Source organism: Mangifera indica, chromosome 18, assembly GCF_011075055.1.
Source record: "Mangifera indica cultivar Alphonso chromosome 18, CATAS_Mindica_2.1, whole genome shotgun sequence".
Classification (NCBI taxonomy): Eukaryota; Viridiplantae; Streptophyta; class Magnoliopsida; order Sapindales; family Anacardiaceae; genus Mangifera; species Mangifera indica.
Genome location: NC_058154.1, coordinates 10,570,349 through 10,584,479, shown reverse-complemented (window position 1 = coordinate 10,584,479; position 14,131 = coordinate 10,570,349). Strand labels below are relative to the sequence as shown.

The following is a 14,131-nucleotide window of genomic DNA, read 5'->3' as shown; positions in this document are numbered from 1 at the left end:
TTCCATAATTTCAATAAAATTAATAATATATTAGCAATTGAATGATGAGAAAATTTCCACCGTTACACCAATAAAGAACAAAATAATAAATTCCAGTAAAACCAAATAAGATTTAATAAAATAAAGAAATAATGGATAGATAAATTAACTTTTCAAACTTAAATGATAAAAATGTTCTCATTTCATCATAGTGCAGGTGGAAAATAGTCATTTGGCCTTATTTTAGACACCATAATCAATATCTATGTTTCCAAAATTTTCTTTTCATGCCTTTATTACTGTCCTATTCAAAGACATTGTCTGTGGGCTCCTCACTTCAGGCCTCACCCAGATTATTTCTTGGTTAAAATTTTGAAAAAATGACGATATAGAGTTTTTAAAGTAAAAATATGTGAGAAGATTAATTATTTTGTTAATTATAATTATATCATTATTTAAACTTGAAAATTTCCTTAATAAAGGAAAATAATGGAGATAATCGTCACTTCCCTAATAAATTTGTAGGGCTTACTGCCTAGGCCTAAGTTTGGTATCTATAAATTGAACCATGTTAGGCTTGTAACCCTTATTTAACTAAAACAGAAAATTTAAATACAGTAAAATAAAATTGTTTCATTAATTGTAAGGTTACAATTTGAGGGGTCCAGAGCCTTCCATTTTCTGATTATTCGAGACGTCAGAGACCTTTCACAATCAGTCACAGTTGATTATCCAAATAGCAAAACCCTATTTTTTTTTTTCCTTCCCCACATTTGAAACCCAAGTGTCATTTTTATAATAAAAGCTACCTTATGGATTGAGTCCTAACAAACTAACCTGAAAACAATATTTTGATACTAAGATGATAGTATAGGACAAGCAGTTGAAATATGCCTATGCCTATGGATCTTAAAAAATGCTATAGAGAAACTGAAGTCACAAGATGGTTCAAACCTAGAACACAGCACCAATCTGCTGCCCTATTAAACAGAGGATCTGAGCAAAAACAGATTTCATTAAAAATCTTGCCAGCTTAGGACTCTGTATTTAAAGTTAAACAAACCGTAAACAGTCAATTCATAACAATATAGCTAACCATCTTACATAGCAACATCTGGGTCCAATCTTCTCTGAATAGCTGCTGCAGCCTGCATGAACATATTGGTAACAGATCAACAACTAGCAAGAGATGATTAACAAAATAAGTGTAAAGAGAAATCAAATTTCACTCCCTCACCTCAAAGTTGCCAAGTTTGTATTGATAGGCCATCTCTTCCCGGAGTTGTGCTTGCTCTTTCATTGCTTGTGCCTAAACATTCCAACATTGAATAGATAAGAAAACAAAATTTTCACAGAATTTAAAGGTTTTAAAAATGAAAAATAAATTAGAATGAGATAAAAAATGCTGACCATTCCACTCTGCATAGAGCGCTTTAAAGCTTCCACCTCCTCTTCCTTTTGCTTTTCCCGTGCTTGTTGCAGTTCCAATCTGAAAGAGAAGAAAATCATTAATGAGATGATGCAACAGTTTTACTGAGTGTGGGTTGTCCTCAATTTGCAAAGATCCATGAAAAAAAAGGAGTTTTGGCATGTTATAACCATGTGGGTTAAGAACCCAAACAAGAAAATCATAACTATCTGAACACCATATTTTTAGTAACAGAAACAAAACCTTGAATAAAAGGCTCCTAAAGTTGAATTTAAAACTTTATTTCACAGCAACCATGATTATGATTAAATGGAACATTTTTCTGCTCAATGCTGATCAGATAAGTACTTTCTCATGGAGACAAATAGGAGGAAAACAAAAAATGCTCCAAAAAATCATCTGCACAAAGTTTCATAATCAAATCCAATATTGATTAGCACAATGCAAAACCTAAAAGCATTTTTGAAATTTGGCCCAATTTAATGACAAATTGCAGCAGAATGAAAACAGATAACCAAACTGGCATTTCAAAGATCTTAAGTGAATTTGCCAAAATGATTACTTCAGCATAGGAGTGACGATTCATGATTGCTTCCAAAATGTATGCATATGGAAAGTTCAATGCAAGAGTTCAGTTCAGATGAGAGATATATTCAAGAAAATAATACATCAAGTTGAAGCAACTATTCATACAGTTAAAACTGCTCTTTAATAGAATGACAAACTAGGAGTCCATGGATTATGACAAAGCTAGTATAGAAGATGATTTAAACTTCAGGAATAAATCTAAAGTGTGGCAAGCGGTAAAACATACCGGCGCTGTTCTTCATCATTGAATATGGTACGTTCCTCTAGTGAGACCTTGTTGGAACCCCTCTTCAATTCTTTTTCCATTTGGCGTTTGTGATAAGCATCAAGGTTATAATACCTTCCACCATGCAAACACAACCAAACATGACAAGATTATTTCCAAATTACCAATATGCTCATTTATTCATCTTCTTGATAGCACATTATGAGGAAATAATATGTAAACAACATACTGAACTCCAACTATTAACCAATCCCAAAAAAGAGAATGTGTAACTTAAATCTAACAATAAATCAAGACCAACAAGGTAATGGATTTATCATATACAGAAACTTTTTTAATTAAATTTTCCATCAGTGTTGAGAAGCTAGAATATAAATCCATATAAAAGCACAAGAAAACACCAGAATGCAGTAATGTTTCTTATCTAGTAAAATGAAATGAACAAAGTAAAAGAAACAGAACAGCAAAGAGCCTCACTTTTTCGAAGGAAAGGTAGCTGTGTTGTGATCCTCCATGAATCTGTAAAATTAATTAATTGAAAAGTGCTAAACTTAATTTCAGTATCATTTTTAAGAACTCAACTGAAAACAATCAACAAATAGTTTTCATACTTACTGCTTGAACATTTGTTTCTCTTCCCAATTAGGCAAGCTTTCCAGGTTAACCTGCAGCAGAAAATTATCCAAACAATTATGATATAGTCAGCTCTTTTAACTAGTACCTAAACATGGAAACTGATTGACCGACACAACAGATTAAACCTAGTTTTCTACCTGTTTCAGGAACAAGAAGGAAAAAAATGACAAATACAATTAGAATAGCTATAAAAACAAAAAGGAATGACAGATCTCCATTATCCAGCAACCATGCATTTTTATTTTTTCTTTTGAAACTTTCTATAACTAACATCTCTATCTGCAATTGTTTGCCTAACCCCGAATGATAAACAAAACAATAAGTGATAATGTATCCAAAAGTTTGCACGCGTATTAAATGAGTAAAGAATGAAATACCTGCTTCACTTCTGCTAGCCATGCTGTGAACTCAGGCCTCTTATTCCTACATAACACATAAATTTCTCATAAAACCCGCATTACTGTAAAAACAAAAACTTTCACATGAAATTAACAATAGAAAACTTCAGTCCAAACATAAATCAGGCAATGATTTCAACGCTATTTCCATTACAAACTCTAAACATAAACTCATCCAAGCTGAAATCAACACAAAAATAGTCCTGTTTCAAGTACCTCTACACGAAAACATAGCCAAAAAGTCTAAAATTTAAAGAAAAAGTATTGGAGAGTTAAAAGGCTATACCACATATCAGTTTCTCTGATAATCCCATATTTGCCCCAGGAATTCGTTACGGCTCCTCTCTTACCTCTTTCCAGCTTCTCCTTTTTCTTCTTCTTTCTCTTCTCTTTCTTTTCTTTCTCTCTTTTTCTCCTCTCTTTCTCTCTCTTCCTTCGTTTCCTTTCTCTCTCCTCTTCCTTCTCTCTTCTTCTCTTCCTCTCCTTTCTCTTCCTCGCCCTCCTCTCCTCTTCGCTCTCCGACTCGGATTCCGACTCCGAATCCGAGTACTCGGACGCGGAAGAAGAATATTCAGACTCTGAATCTTCGTCGCTTCGACTACGGCGTCGTTTTCCTGATTTCCGCTTTCGTTTATCGCTTTTTACGCGTTTTCGGTCATCTTCGGAGTCTGAATCAGAACTTTCTGGCGACCTGTGTTTCGATTTGATCTTCGATGGAGGAACTTCGTCGTCTTCTTCATGATGAGTGCCGTTTCGATCTCTAGCCATTTTGGTTCGTTGAGACCAAAGAGAGAAAAGGAGAGTGAAAAACGATGATTGCTTATGGTGAGGCACTGACGCTTCCGTTACTTGTTTGTTTGGTTGCAGAGAAAATGAGTCGGTAAGCCCGTAGACCCAATAAGAGGCCCAATTTAGGCCCAAAACTGACCCACCAAAAAACTTTAATTTTGAAGAAAATTTCTTAAGAAAATAAATAAATCAATTTCAATAAAACTATACGCACAAACAATAAAGACAAATAATAACATGTTAACATATAATTTGATGATTTTGAATCAAAGATAAAACGACACTCTAATCACATGACAATACATCATCGTTTATATATAAGTTTGTTATCATTATTTATATACATAGTGCTACTGAATCAATTTGCCTTCTTTTTCAAATTGTTTAATTATTTTTATATAGATAAATTAATGTTCAATCATATGATAATATATATAAATATATATATAATTTTGTACTTAAAATATACACGGGTAATATTGCTTTTTAGCAAAACCAAAAAATAGTACAATTTTTGCCTTTTAAATTGATCCTTGAAACGAATAGAAGTTACACAATATAACATTTTTACACCAATTATCTTTGAAAGACTAAAATGCCCCTGACAATTGTTTTGCCACTTCTCACATGTATCCTTGGCCATTGAACCACCATTCGGTTTAAGAGTGAATTACATTTTCCCACCTAAAGTTTGACCTAAAAACATTTTTCCACCCCATGATGACTTGGAGTGGCAACAGATTGGGTAAGGAACAAATACGATAATCCTAATCTCATTTTTATAAGAGAATTCTTTCTTTTTCCCTATCTAATATTTAATATAGAGATAATAGAGAACCTTCATCCTCTTCCTAAAAAAAAAAAACGAACTTTTCTCTCCTTCCCTGCCTTGTTCTCATGGGAAAAATTCTATTGTTCTTCCTCTTCTCATCTCTACTAGAAAATTAATAGAATATTTATTATGTGTCATCTCTACTAGAAAATTAATAGAATATTTATTATGTGTCATCCCTACTAGAAAATTAATAGAATATTTATTATGTGTCAGTATATAATTATAATAATTGAAAATTTTTAAAGATGATTAAATTTTTTAAGATTTTGATATAATGTATGGGAGGGGATGAATTGGGGAATGGATGGCCTAGTGACATATTTATTTTCTTCCCTAATTACGAAGATTTTAATTATTTTTGTTCTCGTTCTTAGCTGAGTATCTCTTCTTCGTTTGGGGAGGGGTGAGCCATGAACTTGATTTGTGGGGTTGATAGCATATGCATTACACTTTTTTCACCTAAAATCTAACAAAGTAAATGTAAATTGTGCAATAAAAAGGTGAACTAGTTATTTTTGTTTTCTAAAGTTTAAAAGGAACGAAAAAGAAAAATTTGTAGAATTGTGATCTTTTACAAGGTGGTTCCGCCCTAGAGCATTTCAATCATTTGGTTAGCCATTCTGAGTATGTTTTCATATGACAAATTTCTGGGTGTGTTTTGATATGACAAATCAATCTAGCAATTACACATTTGTAAGGTTAGAAAAAATCAAAATCTCACTCATAGGTCAATTACCATTAGAATTTTCAATTAGAGGCAATAGTAAAATTTTCATTTGGCTAATAATATTAAAATATATATATAATTAATCATATTTTTCTCCTAAGTTTTAAAAACTAACAATTTCACCTCTGTCGAAAGTTTTCTAACTTTGAAAAATCATAATTTTTCCCCCAAACCTAGGGTTTTTTTCTTCACCCTTCTGACCACAATCTTTGGAATCAATGACCTCCCCTCTTAATGGTAAATCGTTGATCGACGCATCTTAAACTATTTCTGATGAAAAGATTGGATCTCTTCATCGGAAATGAAGAGACGACATCTTTTCGTTGACAGAGACGAAGATTCGTCTGCAAGATATGGTCACCAACTCTTTGTCTCGTCTTCAAATGGTTGTTGTTGTCAAAGATGGGAGAAAGAAAACCTAGGTATTTAAGAGTAAAATGATCATTTTTCAAAATTTGGAAACTTTGGGTGTGGAAAAATCGTAAGTTTTTAAACCTGTGACGGAAAATGGGATAAAATTTTAATTTTTTTAATAAATGATGATTTTAACTCTAACTTTAATTGAGATTTTTAATAGAAATTTGATCATAAATAGGTGTTTGAATTTTCGAAATTTTGTAAATATGTATTTGTTTTTACATTAAAACTTAGATAGAAATAGTTGTTTGGCCTTATTTTTGCGGGACTTCAACTATTACTATTATTCTTATTAAATATTAAAAATTTTATTAATTAACTTGAATTTTATAACAAATATAGAATTTTCTCCCAGTTTTAGGAGCCATCTATTTATGAAAATTACAAATAATTTAGAAGTACTAAATTATGTCCAGAACAGAACACATAAAAACACAGTTCTTGGACATATTGCTGATTAATTAATTAGTAATTACTGTATAAATAAATGTTAATTAAGTGGAGAACTGGTTCTTGGAAGAATAAGTCTGGCCAAATCTCCAGGACGAAGGCACGACATTGAAGAACAGAAGAGTTTTCTGATCGACCAAGGTGATCTTAAAAGAGAGTTTCTGGTTTCGAAGATCGATGCTGGTTGACCAGTTTGCCCCCCAGTTTCTCTGCATGGCCACCCACGTCCTTGTCCTTGACCCTCTCACCCATGCAGCCCTCACGTCGCCGCTGCCGCCCACGTTCGAAATCATCACCAGGTTGAAATTCGACTGCCCCCTCAATGTGAAATGGACGCCCCCTCTCCTCTTGCACGCCACTCTTCAACATGTAAACAAAATACAGATAAATAAGAGCATAATTCTACTGTTAATCAAGTTCTCTACGTATTATTCCCGTACTTTAGTTCTCGATGTATTATTCTTGTACTTTATTTCTCAAATCAGTTAGGATTTTCTTTCTGGTATAATATTAGTATTAGAATTAAAGTTTAGTATTGTATTTGTATAAATATACGTATTTGTACTGAGAATTTATATGCAGTATCATTTTCATTCAAACTCTGTCAAGTTTCGTCAATTAGTAAATATGGCTGATCTGAATTTGGTGTACCTTCGATAGAGGACAGGAACGATGCCTTCATTGCCCTGTCGAGCAATGCGCAGGAAAGCAGGCATGGACATGTCGAAGTGTTGGCGAGGGGGATCGCACCACCCGCCGTTGTTATTCGGCGGGCAGAAATTGGTGGCTGTTACAGTCACAGTGGCACGGCGGAGACACCACTTTGGATCAGCCTTGAAGTCGCACATCAGCTGGTAGCAAGCACCGCACGCCTCCCCGCCTCTGTATAGTGCTCCACTCAGAGCCGCCGTGTTGATTCCGAAGCCGGCATGAATGGTGTTATCATAACCACAAGCTCCCCCTAATAAATATTTACGAAAGTAAACATTAAATATGATCATCAATGTCTAAAATGAAGAATCAAGGAATAAACATATTCATGATATTAAAAAATGGAACCAAATTAATGAAATTTTTTTAGTGAAGCTCTTTTGTCACGAATAGGACCATTGAGGGAACGCACCTAAAACTAGGCCCATACTTTCCATTCAATGATGTGGGATCCAAGAGTTATATCTTGTTAATATAATCCTTACATACTCTCATTTTCCGCAATCTCGATGCCTGTATAAGTTGGCTGTACACTAGCTATGGATCCAAGTGTTATATATTACATTTGAGATCTTAACATACAATCACACTCTTTAACCTCGATGTCTATGCAAGTTGATTGTGCACTAACTTTCTACTAGCTGTAAACAAACATTACAATATTGACGTAATATAATTGCCCTGACACCCATGCGGGTTGATTGTGTACTAGCTACTGTTCGCTATGAGTGAACACTACAATGTCGACATCTCACTTGTATTGCATGATTGTAATTGAGAGATATGATATTGACTTTGATACCAAAGTATATAAACCGTGAGAGAATTACACTTCAAAAACCAACAATTAATATGGAGAGCCCAAAGCCTATAAATCTCACATCTGAAGTCTATATTTTAAACGTGAAATCTAAATCTTATATCTTATATTTAAAATCCTAACACCCACTCATTACTAAGTGCATTAGTTCTTGCTTGGAAATAAAAGGTTTATTCAAAAACTACTTACCAAGAGTGGAGGGGCTCTGGTTGGCTCCATAGAAAGTTGCATGAGCGTAAAGCAAACGACCAGCTTGGCAATGAATGCCCTCAAGCATCACAGTAACGAAGAAGAAAATCTGCCATAGCAATACAGAAGGAAGAACAATCAGACCCATTTCGACAGGCTTAATTTTCTCACCAAACGAACACCAAAGTTGGGAATTTTTGGGGAACAGAAGATTGCTAGATATGGAAATTCTTGAAGAGGGAGCTTGAGTTTTATAGATTCATGGACGCGGTTGTCGGTGATTATCTTCCGAATGAAGACTCATTAACGTTATCCTTTTGGAAAATTAAAAAATGAAACCGCGTTTTTTGGCATCCTGTAAAGTACAGAAGCTGAGTACGGTGAGCAGGAGGGACAGCAGGCAGTTGAGTTGAGAGAGTGACCGTAGAGAGCAGCAGCATGTGATGGCTAGTCTGGCAGATGCTTCTTCTAAGTCTAATTTGTCGGTGACTCATCGTGTTTCAGATTCAGTCCTGAATGGATCGACTTTTACTTTCTGTTATCAATAGTAGGATACTTTAAATAATCTTATTTTCACAAATAGTTTGAAATTATTAGTAATTTGTACCATAATTATTAGTATTTTATAATACACAGATAAAAAAAGATACATATAATAAAATATATCAAATTAATATAATATAATAAATGTATCATATGATACGATACATATTTTACGATATAATACATATTATCGATATTGATCGATATATTTTTTAGAGAAAATAATAATGTAGTAAAGATGTATGTAAGAAATTCTAAATTTTTAAGGATGTTTATGATATTGTTCAAAATGATGAAGTGTTAATTCAATTTTTGTATTATTTTATTAATATTTTATTTTTTGTTTTTTAAAAATCATATTATATGATACGATATGATACCTGATATTCGATATAAAAAATTAGATTATCAAGACACAATACAATATACGATTCGATTACTATGCTCCTTATGTTATAAGACAACCGAGATTTTGCAACTTATTATGTATATCATGCATATTTGTGAAAAATGATCATTCATCAATATATTTTGATGCATACTGGCAAATCTGATATACTGCAATATGCACATTAAGGGTGGAGAAGATTTGCCCAGTGTTGTCGCACCAGAGATCTTCTCTACTCCAAAGATATTGTTTCAAGCGAGTTGAGCATAAATTCGAGCTTGTTGTTCTGATTTCGAACTAGGGAAGATACGAATTGAGTTGAGACTAAACACTTTTTAGTTTAAGTTTAACTTGAATGAAAAATAACTTAATTCAAGTTTGACAAGTCAAAATTAATGGCAGTTTAAGTTTAACTTAAATGAAAATGGTTTCGTTTGAGTTTATGACTAAAATTTATGATTCAAATTCATAGTTTATTGATAAAATAACGTCATTTTAATAATTAAATGACATAATCTGAATCAAGACACAAACCAAATTTGAACTAAATCTAACCAACTCACGAGCCAAACCAAGTTGAACTCCCTAAGGTTAGCTTCTGCTTAGTTTTAAAAAAGAGCCAAACCTCCTGATTTGAACTTGGTACAACTTTGAGCTAAACGAATTCGAATCAAACTTAATTGAGTCAAGTTGGGTTTCAAGATCCTACCTTGATTTAAGTCTAATTTTATTTTGAACTGAGCTCAAACTAAATCTATGTATTATGAAAGAAAAAGTCCACACAAACTATACAAGATAACATAATGTATGTTAAATTATGATCTATTCACAATTAGCTTAATGATTTGTCATCATATAATTAGGTAATTTAAAGTTAGAAATTAAGCAATACTCAATCATATAATAATATATCATTATCTGTGCATATAGTTTTATTACTAATGTAATATATAGAGGTGGTGTATATAATATATGTAATTTATTGTTTTTATTTCCTTAATCAATTACGATAATTAATACAATATTTTTCAAAATGATTATACTTGTGATAAAGTTATGTTAATATGGTGCAAGCAAACATAAACAACATTATACAATTATGGTAGTCAGAATCGCGTATTGTATCGTATGTCAAAAATATAATTTTATATATCATGTATTGAGTATCATATCATATCATATGATACAATTTTTAAAAAATAAAATAATTTAAAAAATCTAATTAATATATCATCATTTTAGAAATTTTACAAATACTATTGAAAATTTAATATTTTTTAATGTTTTAAAAATTGGACCAGACCGATAGGTTCAACTGGGAATCGACTTCAAGTCCGGTCCGATTGATGTGAAAATATGGTTTGGTAAATAACTCGATCAAATTCGATTAAAACCGATTAACCGGATGAACCGATTAGAACTAGAAAAATCGGGTTTTTATATCATGTATTGAGTATCATATCATATCATATGATACAATTTTTAAAAAATAAAATAATTAAAAAAATCTAATTAATATATCATCATTTTAGAAAATTTTATAAACACTATTGAAAATTTAATATTTTTTAATGTTTTGAAAATTGGACCAGACCGATAGGTTCAACTGGGAACTGGCTTTAAGTCCGGTCCGATTGATGTGAAAATATGGTTTGGTAAATAACTCGGTCAAATTCGGTCAAAACCAATGAACCGGATGAACCGGTTAGAACTGGAAAAATCGGGTTTGACTTTAAAATTTCAACAAACACTGCACATTATTATTAATTCTAACAAACCGGGTTTGGCTCTCTTGGCAGCTTGTGTCTTCTCAGTCTGGATTACTTAATTAATAAAATATTATTATATTATTAATTTATTAACATAAAACAAAACCCTAAAGATTCCCAATTCACAATTTCACTTAAACAAAATATCTCCCAGCAGGCGCCACGTCTTCTTCTTTCCTCCAGTAAGTCTTCTTCTTCTTGATTTATTATTTATTTCCTTATTTGTTGAAATGGGTTTACTTTAATCTATGGTCTCAATGCTTTTTTTTTGTTTGAAAGGGTCATGATCTTTGTTTTTGTTTAGTGAAATCCATTCTATTATTGTTTCAGTTTTAGTTTTTGGGTGCTGGGTAGTTGATTAAATCATAGCATTGCTAATACTTTGATATTGGTGTTTGAAATTGTTTAACAGACAAAAAAATCATGTTAGGTCATGTTAAAGACAACTGAATTAAACCATTGCCTGTAAAAACTGCTACCCTAAGGTGCAGATTGGAAGCTATTAAATTTGTTTTTTCGGTTAATTATATATAAAACCCACTTTGCTACTTAAATTTTATCATGTTATAAATTATAATCACTGGAGCTTCAACATTCTACCCTTTTCAAGCAAGTTAAAAATTCTATTTTGACATTTCATAGAAATCTCCCAGTAGTGAATTATTGAAAATTATTTGTAGTTAAGTTTGCATAATCCTTGACCATTATTTTTTTGCTATGATTAGTGATGAATGAGAACATTCAATTCTTGGTAGGATTAAAAAATCACATGTCTAAGTTAGTGTGTCCATTTTACCTTATTAAAAAGTGTTTGCTTGTAATAATGTCATTTTAATAATAGTTTATTTTTTCAGTGAAATGGAAAACATATCATCAAGGTCAATACTATCTTTTGAGGCAGAATCTAGACGACAAGCATCTTCTAAACACTCCATATGACAAAAAAAAAGATATAACATCAAAGTATATTAGTGAGGGAAGTAATTCTAATGGGAAGAAGGTGTTAATATGTGGATTTTGTCAAAAAAAAAAAAAAGCAGGTGGAGGTATTAATAGAATGAAACAGCATTTAACTAGAGAAAGAGGTAATGTTGATCCATATAAGAAGGTTACTGAAGATGTTCAATTTCAAATAAAAGAGTCATTACAAGAAAATATTGATAAAGCCAAAGAAAGAAAGGGATTATATAATGAACATAATGATATTCAAGAGATTTTTGGGTATCAGTCTAGAAGTTCTTATAAAGGAAAGAGAAAAACAAGTGCTACTATTGACACATTTTTCAAAATGTCTTGTGATCTTTCTCAATCGAGTATCAAGACATGTATGCAAAGTCAAGAAAGATGACATGATACTGACTTGGAAATTGTCTTATGGTTTTACAATGCATGTATTTCTATAAATGCGGTGAATTCTCTTTTTTATCAAACTGCAATAAGTAAGATAACAAATACGGGTCATGGATATAAAGGTCCATCTTAACATGCTTTACGTGTAAATTTGTTGAAAAATGCTAAGCAACATGTAAAGTTGATTTTCGACTCTTATCGAAGCACTTGGGATGAAACAGGTTGTTCCATTATGGCCGATGGTTAGTTAGACACAAGACAAAGATCTTTAATAAATTTCTTAGTGTATTGTCCTAGAGGAATTACATTTGTCAAATCAGTTGATACTTCAAGTTTCTCTACAAATGCAAAAAGTTTGTGTAATTTGTTTGTAGAATTGGCTGAATGGGTGGGTCTTCAAAATGTAGTTCATATGGTGACTAATAATGGAGAGAACTACAAAGTTGTAGGATATTTACTTTGTGAGAGATTTCCTTACATTAGTTGGTCACCATGCGTTACTCATTACATTAATTTAATAATGAAGGACATAGGAGAAATGTCTGAGGTGCAGAGTTTCGTTAATCTTGCTTATAAGGTAACAATTTTTTTTATAATTATAAATGGACTTTAAATTAGTTAAGAAAAAGGCCGAATTGGAGAGAAATTATTCGTCTTGGAGCCACTCGCTTTGCCACCAATTTTATTGCTTTGAAAAGTTTACATGATCATAAAGATGATTTGCAAGCTCTTGTTATTGATGCAAATTACAAAAAATTCTTAAAGATGCAAAAGGGTAAAGAGGTTAAACAAATTGTTCTTAATGGAAATTTTTGGAATAATTGCTTGATCACAGTAAGGATTATGACTCCACTAATACATCTTTTGCATATTTGTGATTCTAATGAAAAACCTGCTTTAGGTTATGTTTATGAAAGGCTATATAGGGCACACTTGGGTATTAAAAAGTTGTTCAAAAATAAGAAGCATTTGTACAAGCCCTATACCAACATTATAGATGCTAGATGGGATAAAATGTTGCGTCAAAGTCTTCATGTTGCAACATATTGGTTAAACCTACCTTTTCAATATGATTGAGACAATTTTTGCAAAAAACCAGAGATTATGAGTGGGTTGATGGATGTGATTGAAAAACAGATTATATGTGACAAGTCAAAGTTGTTAGCTGAAACTGGTTTATATCGAAATTGTTTAAAAAGTTTTTCTTGTTCATTAGCTTATACTAGTAGCAAGAATATTCGATCCGATAAGAATCAAAATTTATCCATGCTTTAATGTTTAATATTATCTTTAATTTTATTTACTGTATTTTAATAATTTGATCATTTAACTTGTTTTTTAATGAAAGATGAATGGTGGAGATTATTTGGTTATGATACTCCAAATCTACAAAAGTTAGCAATAAGGTTTCTTAGCCAAACAACTTCTTCATCTGGATGTGAACGAAACTGGAATGTATTTGAATGCATACACACGAAGAAAAGAAATAAGCTAGAGCATCAAAGGCTTAATGATCTTGTCTATATTCATTACAATCTACGATTGAAAGATAGGTATAAAAAAAATTAAATTTCTTTTCTCATGTGATTTTACATGTTCATATATATGTATGTATTTTATATTAGGTTTACTAATGGGAATAATATTTTTATATCAATGTATAGGATTGAATATTCCAAGAAGTCATATGATTATGTAGATTATGAATCAATTAATAAAACTGAGTTTTGGGTTGTGGATGAAGAAGAAGAAGAAGAAGAACTTGATTATGATGAATTAGAAAATATGCTTGATGAAGAATATCAAAAAGATATTGAAGAGTCATGTTCTCATGATCCTAAAGGTTGGTTTAAAATCAATAGGTTTTTTAAGTTCATGTATATTTAA

The 14,131-nt window shown here is 31.8% G+C and overlaps 2 protein-coding genes across 2 annotated transcripts; both read right to left on the bottom strand.

Moving 5' to 3' along the window:
* Positions 1-976: 976 nt before the first annotated feature.
* On the bottom strand, positions 977-4,103 carry LOC123201341 (vicilin-like seed storage protein At2g18540). Its single transcript, XM_044616796.1, has 8 exons — positions 3,543-4,103; positions 3,236-3,281; positions 2,838-2,887; positions 2,700-2,741; positions 2,223-2,336; positions 1,390-1,468; positions 1,217-1,288; positions 977-1,127 (listed from the first exon to the last, which is right to left on the bottom strand). Exons 1-8 carry the CDS (start codon positions 4,022-4,024, stop codon positions 1,080-1,082), a joined length of 933 nt encoding a protein of 310 aa, XP_044472731.1. The 5' UTR covers positions 4,025-4,103; the 3' UTR covers positions 977-1,079.
* Positions 4,104-6,361: 2,258 nt separating this feature from the next.
* On the bottom strand, positions 6,362-8,513 carry LOC123202451 (expansin-A12). The gene is made up of 3 exons (XM_044618407.1): positions 8,195-8,513; positions 7,126-7,435; positions 6,362-6,834 (listed from the first exon to the last, which is right to left on the bottom strand). Exons 1-3 carry the CDS (start codon positions 8,340-8,342, stop codon positions 6,519-6,521), a joined length of 774 nt encoding a protein of 257 aa, XP_044474342.1. The 5' UTR covers positions 8,343-8,513; the 3' UTR covers positions 6,362-6,518.
* Between the last annotated feature and the right edge of the window lie 5,618 nt (positions 8,514-14,131).